This window comes from Apostichopus japonicus, chromosome 4, assembly GCF_037975245.1.
Source record: "Apostichopus japonicus isolate 1M-3 chromosome 4, ASM3797524v1, whole genome shotgun sequence".
Classification (NCBI taxonomy): domain Eukaryota; kingdom Metazoa; phylum Echinodermata; class Holothuroidea; order Aspidochirotida; family Stichopodidae; genus Apostichopus; species Apostichopus japonicus.
In genome coordinates, this window is record NC_092564.1 from 15,564,628 (window position 1) to 15,581,194 (window position 16,567).

The 16,567-nt window shown below is 36.0% G+C and overlaps 2 protein-coding genes and 1 long non-coding RNA gene across 10 annotated transcripts in view; 2 read left to right on the forward strand and 1 right to left on the reverse strand.

The window, feature by feature from the left end:
• Positions 1 to 6,506, reverse strand: part of LOC139966578 (uncharacterized) — a 22,217-nt gene extending 15,711 nt beyond the window's left edge. For 2 of the 7 annotated variants that reach the window (XR_011792711.1, XR_011792705.1), the window contains exon 1: positions 1,487 to 1,676. This is a non-coding gene — a long non-coding RNA (uncharacterized lncRNA). The other 5 variants (XR_011792710.1, XR_011792707.1, XR_011792708.1 and 2 more) reach the window with 5 other exon arrangements.
• LOC139966577 (ras suppressor protein 1-like) overlaps positions 1 to 12,744 on the forward strand; it is a 20,083-nt gene extending 7,339 nt beyond the window's left edge. For both annotated transcript variants that reach the window (XM_071969758.1, XM_071969759.1), the window contains exons 2-9: positions 2,221 to 2,311; positions 3,969 to 4,019; positions 5,351 to 5,471; positions 6,418 to 6,536; positions 6,815 to 6,897; positions 7,443 to 7,557; positions 8,074 to 8,206; positions 9,890 to 12,744. In XM_071969758.1, the coding sequence (XP_071825859.1) occupies positions 2,221 to 2,311; positions 3,969 to 4,019; positions 5,351 to 5,471; positions 6,418 to 6,536; positions 6,815 to 6,897; positions 7,443 to 7,557; positions 8,074 to 8,206; positions 9,890 to 9,989 (813 nt within the window). In that variant the 3' untranslated portion in view covers positions 9,990 to 12,744. The remainder of the gene's footprint in view (positions 1 to 2,220; positions 2,312 to 3,968; positions 4,020 to 5,350; positions 5,472 to 6,417; positions 6,537 to 6,814; positions 6,898 to 7,442; positions 7,558 to 8,073; positions 8,207 to 9,889) is intronic.
• LOC139966575 (single-strand selective monofunctional uracil DNA glycosylase-like) overlaps positions 1 to 16,567 on the forward strand; it is a 108,407-nt gene that overhangs the window by 3,555 nt on the left and 88,285 nt on the right. The gene's annotated exons all lie outside the window — the stretch shown is intronic.

Consider the following 16,567-nt stretch of genomic DNA (forward strand, 5'->3'; position numbering starts at 1 on the left):
CAGATTTCCTATTGACTTAGTGTGGTGTTAGGCTATCATGTGGTCGAAGATAATAGCAATAATGAAGGTACCTGCCCGACGGGATACTACCCGGTTCCTAATTAATTACCCGAATCCTACGCAAAGTTCTCTTTTTTTTGCAAACAGATGGTTAGGCAGATTTCCCATTGACTTAGTGTGGTGTTAGGCTACCATGTGATCGAAGATAACAGCAATAACGAAAGTATTCCATGGATATCTTATAACTACGTCACAATTTCAGCTAATAAACAGATGGCTAGGCTAGATGACCCCATTGACTTAGTGTGGTGTTAGGCAACCATGTGGTCGAACGTAAAAGCAATAATGGAAGTATTCCATAGATATCTTATAACTGCATCACAATTTCAGCGAATAAACAGATGGTTAGGCTTAGCTAGATTTCTCATTGACAGGAAGAAATTATTATTTATTCATTCGTTTATTTCATAGAAGGAAAGGCTGACAAGGAATTTTACGAGATGTCTATGAATTATAGACGGGAAAACTAAAAAATAATAATCGCAAGCTTTTTACTAATCGTTTATTCCAAATGCGATCAAATTGCGCGAATCCCGCAATCTCGCAGCTAATCCCAACTCTGGGCCTGCATAATAGATAGATAGTACTAGTAGTAGTAACAACTGTTGAAGAGCTAAATTGGATATTTATATGGTCTGATCCAATAGACGTGGAGAGCAAGCATAAGCAGCGGTGGCAGTGCGATGTTAGTAGAAATGCTAATTATATGAAGTTATTAACAAATTAATGAAAGAAACAAAAGCAAATAGAAATTATTGAGGAAGGTTTTATACCTTATCTAGGTCTACGTATTTGAACATGAAAACATTGTCAGTAGAGAATATAATTCATTTATTATAGCATCCAATATGTAATTTCTTGAGAATCTTGATACACGAGGGTAAACAATTTTTTCCGGGTACCTGGATATCGGCTCTCGTGTACCCGGTTCTCGAGTTTTGGACCCATGTAAACACTAATTTCTCAAGACAAGACTTGTGGCCCTGCATTCTACAATGCACCAAAACTGCTACTGCAGCCTTGACATGGTATGGTAACAATAAACACCTATGTTACACTTACACTTCTTCGTACGCTAAAGTTTTAGCAGTGCTGCAATTAATAAATAAGCCTATCGTCTGTGGTTAAACCATAATAGTCTTAGTACAGACTAGTGTGCGCATGTGTTTAATCGATTCGACGCTATGACCCACACGGCCAACCGTATCATGATGGCCTACCACATTATGAGTATTGGCTAGGCCTACACTCTCATTACAACACTCCGTCTAGCTGACGACTTAACAATACACTAGCCTATCGTAGTAATTTCGTAGGCTTACGCTACCACTCAGTTGACTATCAAACTTCAGAGGAAAAGTAACTAGGCTAAGCCAACATATTTGCTCTCTGTGTCGCGCTCCCAGGTTCACAAAAACACAAATACCTGTTTGATGCAATCCTCAGGCTCAGTCTCATTTGAGTTTTAAATAGACGCATGGCGTTCTAACTTTGCGTAAAACACACTTTACTCTCGTTAACACGGAGCATGGTACCATTGTTAATGATTTACTGAAAAGCATTTAGTGCAAGCGTATATACAATTCAACGGATAATTCGCGCCACGATTGATATCCTGTTACCTTTGCATCTGTTCCGGTTACTCCCTTGTGACCGAGACTCTTAACAACCATGTAGTAAAATAAAGCCCTTGAACTTTTCTGTGGTATAAAGAACACCGTGTTTCTCAATCTGAATATCCAACAGCATTATCTAATACTGTGTAAAATTTACCAGATGTGTGTATATTTGAGCTTCATACTTGATTTGTTTAGACATGGAACAGTAACCGCCTTGTCATTACTGGTGTACTGTCACTTCCGTACATTCTGAATACCGGTAGTATTATGAGCATCAAGCAGTAAACACCGTCACCTGCGCACCCAATGTACGTACACAGTGTACATACATGGTGTGCACGATAAGTATGGAATGAACGATAGATATGTGCTTATGATAATGATACACACAGTGCTAGTACTTAGCCCAATAGTACACATGCAGTAGGTCAAGTTTGAGTAGCCAATTCCTCTAACCAAGAATTCTGTATGTTATTTTCGATATATTTTCATTGCAAATTTCTCTCTCTTCATCTCCCCCAAAATGTCTAAATCCGTCAAGAAACAAGTCGAGGAGTCGAAAGAAACGAAAAACCCACACCTTGAGTTGGTTGACCGTGGCATCTCTAAATTGATAGATATCCCAGGATTGTGTAAGTTGCGTATGCTGCATCAAATAATTGTATATTTTATAGCAGTTAAGTTGCATGACTTTAACTAAGTTAGCTTCACGTCGACAATTTTTAACTGGATATTATTTACTAGGTTGTGTCCTTAAGGTTCGTTACGTTTATTTTGTTTTCTACACCTATTGTTACATATGTGTTATACAGTCTAAATATAAAATGAATGTAGAGTATGAACAAACATGGTGTGAAGGATCGTATTTACTAAGAAACCCTTGGGGGCTTGGCGAGAGCTTACTACCAGAATAAAATATACAACAGAAGAAATACGAATAGTTATTTAAGTTAGAAGCACCGATTGCAAGAACTCTTCCATAAGCTGACAAATTCCCATGTCCCAGTTTTTGTTATTGGTGTCTCATCCATAGTCATATCCTCTACAGTCTAGTAAGTTGGACATGCCTGTGCTTTCAAAGCCTCATAGATCTTGTAAATTTATTGCAAAATTCATAACTTCCTGTTATTTCAAGGTTACAGGTTTCATTGCAAGTTTGATGTTAACTTACAACACATTTTACTGTTATGCAGCAGTTTGTGTCTTATCGAGTGGCAGTAAGGTGATTTTTACCATAATCCCATAAATTATTTCTTTGTTTTACAACATCAGCTGGCAATTAATCAGCTTCTGTGTTAATATTTGATGATTGCATGTCATAAAGCCATTATAATGTCATATGAGGCATATTAGAAGCTTAAACTCGGGACTTACTTTGTCAAGCAGTTGTTCATGCTTTGTCACAGAATTAGGCCTATAGTTATGTTTAAAACACTGACATGCACACAATATCGTTATATTGTCAGTGATACAGTGTCTTTTGGGCATAGTAATATAATGTACAAAAGATGTGTGAATGACCAGGTTTTACAGTGTTTAGGGTTGAATTGTTACAGAACAGCTTCAAGGCTAAAGTATATGTTCCTCACAGTTTCTTACTAGACATGTATCATATTCATGTACAATTTCATGTTTTTCATCACTGGTAAGTGGTATGAACATTCTAATACAATCATCCATTGCTAGATACAGAAATTGTGCCTCATAAAACATAACTTGACAAAACTGATCCAACCTAAAAGATAAAAAGGAACAACAATAATAAATATTTGAAACTACTTTTCACAAGTTCCGAACCCATGAGATAGTGATTGTCATTCTCCACCAAATAGTTTCAGTTATTATACATTGTTTTTGTTTCACAGTAAAATCTGTTCCTTATGAAAACTTCACGAACTTTCAAGTGTGTGGGCATCAGTCTTATATTGTGAAACACTGTTTATATGGGAAAAACCCTAGGATGTAGGCCTAAATCTTGGATATAAATATACACAAGTGTGCTTGTGGACAAAGAAAAAGAAATTTATAGATAAAGTCATTACCTACGTATTCCATACCACAAGTTTGGTAGATCAATTGGAAAAGTAAGACAATCATAGAAACTCTGCATAGCTGGGTCGCACTGGAAACAGGATGTGTGAAATGTTGAGGAAACATCCCTTGTCATACACTTCTCCCACCCCACCCCCCCTTCCATATAAAAAGGGGAAATACAAACAACCAGTTACATCAAGAATAGTTGATAATGTACAGGATTTCTGACCATTGTTTCTCACTCTTCCTTTACAGTTATGCTGGAGCATCTTGTTAGACTCACACTGAGTCATAACAAAATAGATGGTAAGTTGCTCATTTCTATTTCAATTGAAGGTAGAATGGTTCATACAAGTGATAATCTTTCAGGACAGAGACATAGCCTTCCCCCATTAGTAACACAAATAAAGTCTGAAACTTCTCTTTACAATAGACTGTCGGTTGCTTGAAAGTTGTGTATTGTAGTGTCAGACTGTCAGGTTAACAGTAATATGAATTAAACCAAACAAGAACAGAAAAAGAAAACTAAGGATAAAGGATTATTAAACATGTATATTGAGACAGGAAACAAGGTTATCAAATGTTGAGAGTTGTGAATCCTCTTTAGGCAGCTAGGTATTAAAAGCTCTGTAGATCATATGTCAAGAAAATTATACTTGCCAAATGAAATGAATGGAGAGGGATGAATGCATTTGCAGGTAAACAATAAAAAGTAATTAAACCACAGAGAGTTGAGATAACTTAGTTAAGTGTAACAAAATATGCAGAACACTTACACATTCGCAGGGAACAGTGTCAGTAAAGGTAAGTAATTATATACTCAGTCACCTGTAAGCATCACAAGAAAGCTCTGTTAGACTTCTGTCCAGGTTGAAAGACAAGAGACAATTATCTTCCTGACAAAGTGTGACATCTTTATATATATGACTGTCCAGCTGTACAATGTACATAACAATAGAACTACCAGCAATGGTTCTATAGCATATTGATTGGAATGTACAGTAAAGCTCTTTATAAAAGGTTAGCATGAGGTTAACACTAAAGGGAACACATACCTAGTACAATCGGAATGTGTTGGTCTGTACAGACAGATGAATGGGTTTACAATGAATTGCAATATAGAGAGGGTATAGTAACCACACTCTTGAGGTAACTTTCTGTTTTTTCCCCCCTCCTCAAATCAAAGTCACACGTACAACTGTCCTTCAAAACTTGTCACCCCCCCCCCAACGCCCTTTCTTCCCCAGTTTCAAACCTCTTGTGAACATCGCTCCTGGATAGGGATAATAACAATTTGTGTATTTACTTGTAAACTTGTTACTGTATGTCTGAGAAAATTGTAAAATTTCTTCGCCTTTTGGTTCTTAATGTTCTCTACATGGAAAACAATTGTAATAGTGCAATAGACATACCATCATCAAAATCATATGACCAAAGTTATTAATGCCAAGAAAACTGGGACTGAGCATGGGACAAAATTTGGGGGGTTTTAAAATATGTTTATTTGTATCCAGGTACAATCCTGTGTAACCATTCTTAAAATTAACTCCCATTAGTTGATACAGTAAATTAGCAAGCTTTGTCTCTGCTTAATTAATGTACATAAATACTGATGTCTTTTTCATGTTTATTTTCAGTTTTGCCAGCACATATAATAGAATTGAAAAATCTGGAGACACTTAATTTATTCAACAACCACCTAGAAGAACTGCCTACCAACCTAAGCTCGATGTCAAAGCTTAGGCATTTAAATATTGGGTAAGATTATAATCAGAGCTTGAGGACTTGAGTCTGGACTCACTTTACTCTTGACTCAGATTCCCTGGGCTCGGACTTGGAGGATATTGGACTAGGACCTGGACAACCACGACCGGCCTGGACTCAGGATAGGTGGACTCGGCTACAGCCTTGGAAATAACTGACTGTTTCCTATGCCATGTTTGGAAGTAGAATAGCTGATGAACTGAAAAAGTTACAAAATAGATCCATCATTGTGCACTGTTAGCTTTGACTTTTATCTACATTATTGTTTAATGGAAAGATTAAAGAATTGAAAGATGAGGAAAATTGCTGGACTTTGAAATGCAATTCAGGTTTTACAGTACCAAGCCCATCTAGCTTTTCATGGGACAGGATTTTGAATTGTTCTAACTGTAACATCTTCAGAACCTCTTCACCAACTCTTGACAGTTAACTGATCAATATCAAACATACAGTATGTCCCTGTAAATAATGTGTTGTTCATAGTATTGTAACCAATAATGATAAATGATCATGTTTAATTTTGCACGGTGGGAAAGGGAAAAAGCTTCTGAAGGAAACTGCCAATTCAAATTGCACAGCATTGTCCAAGGTAGAAATATTGAGCCAAATTTCTATAATTTTTTTTTGTCAAATTGAAAATACATCCTTTTCCCAGTGCCCCCCCCCCTTTCCCCAGTCCCTAATCTCTTTTTGAATGGATAAAATGAGTTCTGGTTCGAAGAGATTTACTTATTTCTGGCTGAAGTTTTCAAGCTTTTCTTGGTACTTTCAAGGTGAAACTGAATCAGGTGTCTTCCTGGGGTGACTAGCAATGCACAGAACTTACTATACTATGAAGGAAGGATATTCCTTTAAGTATAAAACAAGCTTTATCAACTCTTTTAAAATTTAGAGACATGTATTTTTACCTTAACTGAGTTTTGATTTCATCCTTCCACAGCATGAACCGGCTGTACAGTCTACCACGTGGGTTTGGTTCGTTTACTAAACTCGAAGTCTTGGATTTGACGTACAACAATCTGAACGAAAACAGTCTTCCGGGCAATTTTTTCTTTCTAGGTGAGTGTTTGCAACTGTTTGGTAAAGAGCCACATATCATATTTTCTCTGTGCAGAAAGGACTGATTTCATATCCAATACCAATTTTGTGAAAACTAGGCTTTTGCAATTTTTACATTGGAGATTACCATCATGAGCCAGAGCACAGGATTTGTAATCTGAAATTCACTGGTTCAAACGCTGCTTAAATTAATGCTTTTGTTGGTGCTCTATCAACTGCTGTGATGTTGGCAATCATCTGACATCACAGAATATCTTCATTTTATCTCCTCCGTCTAGATTCTCTTCAAGCCCTCTATTTGAGTGACAATGACTTTGAAGTCTTGCCTGATGATATTTGCAAGTTGTCGAAACTTGAAATTGTAAGTAATTTGTATCTCTTCAATTTTCATTGCCACATACAGAAGATGAACTGGACTAATTATTTTCTGATAATTCAAAGTCAGTGTTATATCGTAATACATCCATGATTGACGATTAACACTGTTTCAGTATGAATATGAATTGTCCTCTTTCCCACAACACTCCCCCCCCCCCCACCACCTGCCCCAATGCAATCAAGAGACATTTTACATTGTAGAAGGAAATGGACTAAAACTATAGGCATATCAGTAGTGATTTAATAGTGGACTAGCTCAGAACTAGTTTTGCACATGAGCCTTAAGACCTAAACCAGCTGATTTGTTGGTAGAGTCAAAGTACTAAAATATTGCCCAAAAAAAACTTACACAGTGGCTTGAATAAGAGAACAGCTTCTTCCAGTATCAGGGGCGTATGTCGTATGGAGTCGTATGTCCTCCAAGTTAATGATGTCCTAACCCAGGATGAAACTATGATCCAGCAAGTGATGCCTGCTTGAAGGAAAGCCTGTGCTATTTGCTAGAATCGCATCACTTTTTCATTACAGCTGGCTGTTCGAGACAACGACCTGATTGGACTCCCGACCACGATTGGAGAGCTAAACAAACTGAGGGAGTTACACATTCAAGGAAACAGAATGACTGTCTTACCACCGGAGTTAGGTAAAGCTCCAAGCTTCAAATCCCATGACAAGATGCTAGAGGGTGGGGGTGGGTGTGGGTGAAGATTAATCTTACAGGTTAAAGCATTTGCTTGAATCATTCCTTGAGCTAAAGCTTTAAAATTTGTTGTTGTTGTTGTCTAATGGAAGCTGATTGTTTAGTAGTCAGTCATAGACTGCTTGAATAGTGCTTCTCAATGTTCAAAACATAAAAACAAATTTGTAAGTGTGCATCTAGGATGTCACACCTGTTTTCTTTGAGTTTACTATTGGTACAAAACATGCCAAATGATGTATTCTTGGAAAATGGTACACAGGAGTTGAATGTTAAAACGTACACAGGGGTTGAATGTTAAAACTTAATTTCATCAAGATGCTTAGAATATGTGCCACTTTTATAAGCCAAAAATAACCTTTTCCTCTCTGGACTATCATTTATGTACCATCCTTTACATCTTTTCTCCTGTACAAAATTTTAGTTCTAAATCAAGTAATTTGTGCTATTTTTCTTTTACAGGAAAGTTGGATTTGTACACAGGAAGAGCAATCTTAAAGGCAGAGAATAACCCCTGGGTCCCACCAATTGCAGATCAGTTTCAAGTTGGAGTGTCGCATGTATTTGACTTCATAAGATCTGAGACATATAAGTAGTGAGTAACTCTTGTATCCCATCAAGTAATCTTCAACAGTAGATGTATGTAGATAGGGATTTGTCATGTCATTTTGAAAGGTAGACAGTTTTATGAGATTATTAATAGGAACGTGACCTGCATATTATTAAAAAATAAAAATAAAAAAAATAAAAATAGAACATCAGTGACTTTGTAGCTCAACTGACTATTGCAAAGTAACTTGTACCACCTATCATGGTTCAGACACCATGAAAATACGAAACATTCCGTGATATCTGTTCGTACCAGTAACAGATATTAACACAGTCTGAGATACTGCTGCTCATCACAAAACTGTCCTCTTGTAAGTTCTGAAAGTTTGTAAGTATCCATGTACGTAAACAGGGATTGATTCATCTGTAGCGGCACCCAACATATATTTCTGTGGGGCTTTAGCCACTCAGAATAAAATGTGGCGGTCTCATTGCAACTCCCCCCCATCCCCTTCCTGGCAGACACAATATTTAAAATGATCCGAGTGTACAGTACATAAATATATTACATGTATGTGCGGTACAATATAAACAGTGGAAAATTCTTCAACATTGTTTCGAAAGTAGCACCATGTCACATCTGAGCAACCTCCATTTTACCAACATTTTCACAAAGGGGAGGATTCCCTCCTCCCCTTACACCCCTCCCCTAGATGATATAAGATCACCTTACCCCCCCCCCCCAGTAAAATACTGGTGGTTGTACCCCGATCATCTGATTTCTATGGTCTACTTTGATAGACGATTTAATAAGAATAGAAAACTGACATGGATATTATAAAAAAGAATCAAAGAAGAACAACTATTATGTCTGGACTGAATTGTATACCAGTTGCTTCATAGGAACAGTATGTGTCATGCTCACTAACTGAGATATCCAGTCTTAAGTTTTGCTTAATCCCTATGAACCATTTCTTTGATTAAGATGCATATGACTATCTATAGCAGCTTCAATACTTTGTGAATAAGAATTACACCTACACTACAGTTGTATCACTTGATATAACCCAGCACAAAGTTGCAAAGAAGAAAAACATGTTAACAACATATTTGAATAAATGATAAAGGAGTTGATTTGATTAAGAAATTAGAAAAAAACATTTCTGACTGGGCTGGATAAAAATCTAGTACTGTAATCTCAGGATGATTTAGATTCAAATTAGATTCATATGAAATACAAGTGGCCTGAATGTGGGGCTAATCAAAATAACCCCTCTAAAGAACACAATTCCAATTTTGTTTCCACTTTTTACAACAGAGATACTTATGTTGAACAAACCCCTCTTCCCTCCCTCACACATGCACCCCCTCACCCACCCCCCCCCCTCAGAAAAAAAAACTAATGGATGTAGGATTTCTGTCAAGTTCAAGGTTTTATTATTTTTATCAACTTCAAACCTAAAGAGTCTGCTTTAACTAACCCTAGCTCTAAGTGTATCTTTGTAGTGATGTTATCGTTGTGTGGGACATATGATATGCTGTGGAAGAATATAATCTTTGAAAATGGCATGAGTAATATACCTCCTGTCACACATGCTTTGACCTCTTTTGCTGTGGTAGTCTGGAGAGGGAGTGAGTTGAAACTCTCTCTTGCATCGTAACATGCTGTAACATCCATACAGTTCAGATCAGTGGGGATTTAATCTTTCTGTATCTTTTTTATCGTCAGTTTGTACGGAAGGCACATGCAGGCAAATGCAGCTCCACCACCCAAGTCAAGCAGTAAAGCTAAGAAGGCCAGCAGAAGAGAAATTTGGGGCAAGAAGTGAGACATCAAAGCAGCCTTTGAACTTGCCAAAGTCATTAACAAATCTACACAAATGTAGAATCCTTTTTTCTTAATTTATATTCTAAAACTAACTTATACGAACAACACCTGTGTGCCTCACCTGTAATGAATGTGACAGAATTATTTGATGGTAGAAATTAAACAACTCATGCAACAAAGAGTATAATTTTGAATAACTTTTGTCCATCAAGTTGCCCATTACATGTGGACCTCAGGTTTGAATCAGTGTACACTCAATGGAGACCTGTAAACGTTAAAGGTCAGTAGTATTGCTGCCATACATAAGCATGCTAAAAGATGCTTAAAAAATCTATCAAAAGTCCTTTTCTAGAGGTTCTGTTCCTACAACTGATTCTCAGACAGTGAGGTGGTTACATTGGACCATTAAAATTTCCCATCGATGACAAGTGCTTTAGGGAAATTGTAGCAAAACTCAGGCATTAAGGTTAAACCTAATCTGATCAATATTTGACTTACAAGCATAGTAGAGGTAAACACTATGATAAATGTTAAAATGAGAAAAGGAAATATTTTTGCATTCTCTCTCTTTTTTAACCTCAATCCGCTTACTCCCATGTCCTCCTCAACGTATCAAGTGTGGATACTGACATTGCAAGTTATTCAAAGTCTCCTTCTTCTCCTTGTTGACTTTAAGAGACAGAAGAAATCAATTCTCTATTTTGAACTAACAAAGGTCATGTTTTAATCTCCGTTTTGTGTTTGTTTAATGTTACAAAACTCAAAAGCTATAAATATAATGTAAAGGACAGATTTCAGGATCATGGTATGATACACCGCCAGCAAAATAATAGCAGTCTTTACAAGGATAGTCCAGGTGAAAACTCACTTTTGTAACAATCCTAGCGAGAGTTGCATTCAAATGCCTCTCTTAAGTATCTCTTTCCAATATAACAACCATTGAGGTTGACATGTTTCGTACTAACTGGGAACATAACGCAAACAGTTGTGATGTCATAGATGCAAACTGATAAAGATGTTTTAGTTTTCTCCAGACTATCAAGTTGAATCATAAGCTTCCAGTACGAGAGTCAGTGTATTAGTAAGAAATGGAAAAAGTTATTGGCTGCCGTGGTAACAGTGTCAAAGAGTTGTTTATCATAACTTGCACGGTATGGCATTGTAGTATATTACTGAATACTGTTTGCAATACTATGTTAATGGTTAATGATTCATATTGAATGAATTATTTCCATGGTCTCCCCCTCCTTCACTACACATTGTTAAATATATTGCTAGTTACAATCCTTGCTGATGCCAGATTTGTCAAGTTGTATTTCACAACACATGTTTATGAATCATAATAAGTCACAAAGACATTATAATTACAATCTAACTACAAAGTCAATATTTACATGATTGAATGACCTTCATATTCTGTCTTTTCTTTCTTTGTCTATTTTTTTCTACTAATTTTGTATCTTTCTGTGCAATGTTTTACCTATTATCATTATTATCTTTTTCTACATAGTTATTGTATGACTAAGGCATCTTTGCTCTGTTACTAACTCACAATGCTTTAAAGTCCAATTACCTGGTACGTTATCATGACGGATAAACCAATATCCATCTTTGAAGACCAAATCATTTCTATATACTGCGAAATGTTGTACATCTATTCCTAAAGTATGCTTCATATGCAAAGCATGAGCAAACGATTTTGGTGAAGACCAAAACATTGACTGCCCTGGTGTTATGATGAAACTAGAAGCTATATCATTTCGATTAACTTTTTGAAAACTGCAACAAAGTTGCCAAAATGCGACTATGGACAGTCTGCTTGAAGGTATGATTTAAGCTAGATGTATGGATATTGGTTTATGGTGATGTAACATATATTTGGACCTAAATGTAAAACATTAAAATACAATACATTGTGTGTAATGTATAGTTATGAACTTCTAGTGTAGCGTTTATATTTATCTATTTTAGTAGTGCCAAATTTGAGTAGAGAGATTAAGGTCCTGTCAGGAATGAGTCTTCCTTTTGACATTTGTAATATTTAAGTCAAGACACCGAACCTATTCTCTCATAGTAAGGCTTTTGTAATTTAATTCAATTTATTGCTGTGTGGCAATCCAGTTTTTAATAGCCAAGACTCTAAAAGATCAGCTTGCAATCATTTCGAAAGTGTGCATGAAATGGAATTTCTGTCAGTAACTTCCAGGCTATAGCATTTTAACTGTCACATTAAGGAGTTTTGTAATTGTGTAAAGTGTGCCAGTAGCTCTGTGGTCAGTGCTGACCTTAGTAACTGATATTAGCATCTTTTATTTCTTCCTTAACTAGTTTTGGCTGTGGGGGGGGGGGGGCTATCTTGAGAAGATCATTAATCTTGTAAGGTAGTATGATTGACATTTAGACATATATCTACATGCACTACAGAGATGGTTGCCTCATGTTCAATTCCACATTTAGCTAAGTTTGAAACATTGTTCTAGTTAGTTGTTTATCTACCTGCTTAATTTGTCCTAAGCTCTCTCTCACTCTCTCTCATGTCAAATTAACAGGAATGTGCATGAAACTATCAAAACCAATCTTTAATTTCAAAAGCTTAACAAATCTGTGTTTACAAATCTGGTGCTAATTATGATTTCATAGTTTGATCAACAATACTTGCATTTGGTAGCCTCAGCATTGTACAAATTATTTGTATGCACTTATGTATCATAGTAATAAATAATATTGCTATTAATACAAAAAGCTATAACAAGAAGTATCTCCTTGTCACTGTGTCTTCTTTATTTGTTCACATTTGCCCCAAAGTAAATTGTTTCCTGGCAGTTTTAATCTCCAAGTGTTTCCAGACAATGAGGACCAGAATAACAGATGTTTGTTTGGAAGAAATGTTCCTTTCAGCACATTAAAATTTTAATTGAGTCATTATTTTAACTGTTCGTAACTTTTTGACATAAGTCAAAATTTTCAGAAATATCTATAATAAGGAAATACGATATTGAAGACATCAAAGAAGAACTTGAATCGATGATGGAAGGACGAAAAGATTGCAGAAAGAAACAAAGATGGAGTGATTCATAACAACCCAGCAAGGTATATTGTTTTTGATCCAAAGCTCAGCCATTAATTTCAGTCTGAAAACAGACATGTATTGCTTTAAGAACAAGGGATGGGAAAGCAAGGGAGTGGTGATTAAAGAAGATTTTGAAGCAGTTTATTTGAACTTTGGAGTGAAAGTATCATTTAAACTATGATAGTATTCAACTATACTAGGTTGAGCTTTACTCTTTCCACCAACTAAACAATAATAATTATGTAACTAAGATTCTTTCATTCCATTTCCAAAGAATACTATTGCGGAGGCCACAACTAATTACTTCCAGTATTAACCAGATAAAATTCGCCAAATGGGAATCTTAAATGTTACATCGAAATGTGAAAGATTCTTGACCATTCAAGGACTGGATTTTAGAATCCTTTTTCACTTTGCGATGCCATTTGCGATGCAACTTGTATTTTCTTTTTCCTGCTCATGTGGCTATTATAGCCACATGAGCAGGAAAAAGAGTAGTTTAAAGTAAGCAAACCTCAAACATTTCTAAACCCTTACTTTCTAATCATTTACCTGACCTCACCCCCCTCCCCCTCTCTACAACTCTTAACATTGAACAATGGCAATCATGTGGTGTACTTATTCAGTAGATATAGACCTTAGGGTCAAATGGTTCACTATCATATTAAAGTGATCAATAAATATGCTATGAATCGTGCAAACTTAATATCGCTGTAAAATAATGGTCAATCGTAGAACAATTTCTTGTAAGTATGACCACTTTTCACTTCTGAAATACTGTAATGAGAGAATGCTAGGTACTAAAATACTTTTAATGAGAAAAGTACAATCAAATACGCACAGATAAATTTTCAGTGATTCAGTTATTCCATATTTCTATTACACACATAATTATTATTCATATTAGCAAAATATACCAACAGCTTTTGAACTTTCAGATGGGAACTCTTGTTCTTACTTCTCTTCTACTGAAGTAGAAAATAAGAGAAATATAAATGAACTATAAATTTCAAAAGTAGCATGCAAGTTGCTGATCTACAGAGAAAAGTTACATGCTCAGAAAATCTAATTTACCATGCACTTCACATGATTATCACATAACATAACAGTATATCCCAAAATTTTAGCATCATGCAATTGTAAGATGCATTGAGTACTATTTTGTAGAGGTTCTACCTCTACAACTGAATTCCACATGCTGTGGTGGAATAAGTGAATATTGAGTTCGACCATGGCTGACTAACTTAAGTCTTTTCTGGCATATTTGCAACAATAGATATGACCTTCAATTGTTTGAAAAGTTCTTTTCAAGTATGCTTCATCACCATGTGAGAAGTGTTGTGAGTTATGACTGTCAGTAATAATAGATACAGCATGTCAAATTCTCATAGCATAGAGTGAGAAAGTCATGTCCTTGCTTGTCTACACAATGTTAGCATTATTTTTCCAAAGATAACAACTGACGTTTCTTAACTGACATTCTCACGAGACATTTCCACCTTCATCCAAGGCTTCATACACTGTGACTGATAACCAGAAACAAAATCTTGACCAGGACTGTGGTTTACCAAAGCCCTTTTTCCTTGGACAACCTATGCTATGTTTCATGACTTTCTGACCAGTAAAGTTAGTCCAAAATGCAGACATGTATTACGACTACAACAACATGAACTGTACCAGCACAAGTAGATTTCCTGTTGGTACGAGTACACTATTACGACTACGAGGCTCTTGGTGTGGGTCCGAGTACAAGCAGTTAGGTTTGCACTGCCCTACAGTGTATACTAAATTAAAAACATACCTAGAGTACAAGAACGTGTGCAAATCAATAATCAATAATACAACAGACCTATATACCAGAATATGAGTACAACTGTACAAGTATGGACTCAATACAAGTGTGCCAGCATGATAGTAGATGAAGTAGATTTAGGAGCATCAAATTAATTTCCCAATATTGCATGACTTTTTTTAAGTTCCAATTGACATAAACGTTCCAGCATTAAAACTGTGAGGGGCTTTTCACACAGTAGCAAAGAATATATTTGTCAGTGTTTGCCACACTGCTTGACACTGGCTAATCCTTGTATAATGACTTAACATAATTCTCACTATTTACTCTTTCACTTCTCTTAAAACAGAGAATCAACGAGCCCCAGAAATATATATATCTCCAATCCTCTGATGTAAAATATTTGGCTAAAAAGTTTAAAGAAGATGCACATATTTACACTTGTTTAAAGCTGTAAGATATGCTAGATATACAGCAGCAAGCATATAATGTTAGCATAACAACATTGCCATACAGTAAATGAGAAATCTAAAATGTCACAGTAAATGAGATACGGGTTCAAAACACAACATACAAAACTAAAATTCCAACATTCTTGATTGTTTGAAACCCCAACCAATCAACCCCAAGTATGGTTTCTATTGCTTTTAGATACATTAAAATTTCTTTCCTTGATCACATAGGGTTACAGTAGTATCCCCTATAACACAGCCTACACAAGATGTATACTGTGAGACAACCATGCATTGTGGTTATGTGAGAGAGACAAAATTTGGTCAATCACTTTGATATAAATTATGTAAACCTATGTCTACTGTACATTAGTGAAGATGTGTCTCTTCCTTAAAGTCTTGTCACACAAAACAGAGAATGGAACACCTTTTTTTTTCTGAATTGACTTCTCAACCAAAATAAATATATATATTTTTGTCTCTAACTGCACACACACACACATAATTATTACAAACAGGCTTGAAGAAATCATTTCTTTTCTTTGTTCATGTTCTTGAACATTGTAAACGCAGCACCCAAAGTTATAGCTCCGACCACCACGCTCTGTGCCATGACCCTTAACCTCATCAAATAAATAGACGTTGACATCTGACCCCTGCTCTTGTATGCATATGCCCCGTATCCGACTGCTCCAAAGAAACCAAGCATACCTGCAAAGAAATACATCACGAAGTGGGCAATATTGTTGAAGGATGGCCAAACATGGACCATAAAGGCCAAATTTATGAAGCTATGATGTCCCATGAGGATTTCAAGAACCAATAGTCGAATAAATTACAAAAACAAATGTAAGTCATCAACATGAAGACCACCTTGTGACTGTTAATTGTTAGTAAATCTCTGCTTCCGTCTACCCCTTAATGTGGGATATGCATTTTAATCAGAGTATCTCTTGGAGGAATAGCCCCTGGCTCTCTACTCAACCCGCCCAATCCCACCCCACCAACCCTCTACCTAAAACTTACCTACTGTAAAATACAAACGATAAAACTTTTTATTTAATTTACATTTCTGCACAAACAATAAGATGATGTAAAGCAGGTTTTGTAGACAAGGAAGTTTAGCATTTTTAGTTATATCATGACAAAAACAAACAAAGTACTGCCAAGGTATTCAGTCAAGGAGTATTAACTTCAATAAATTGTATTTTAGTTTTGAACTAGGACCAAATGGGCAGTATAGAAAAATCAACTATGTCACCAAC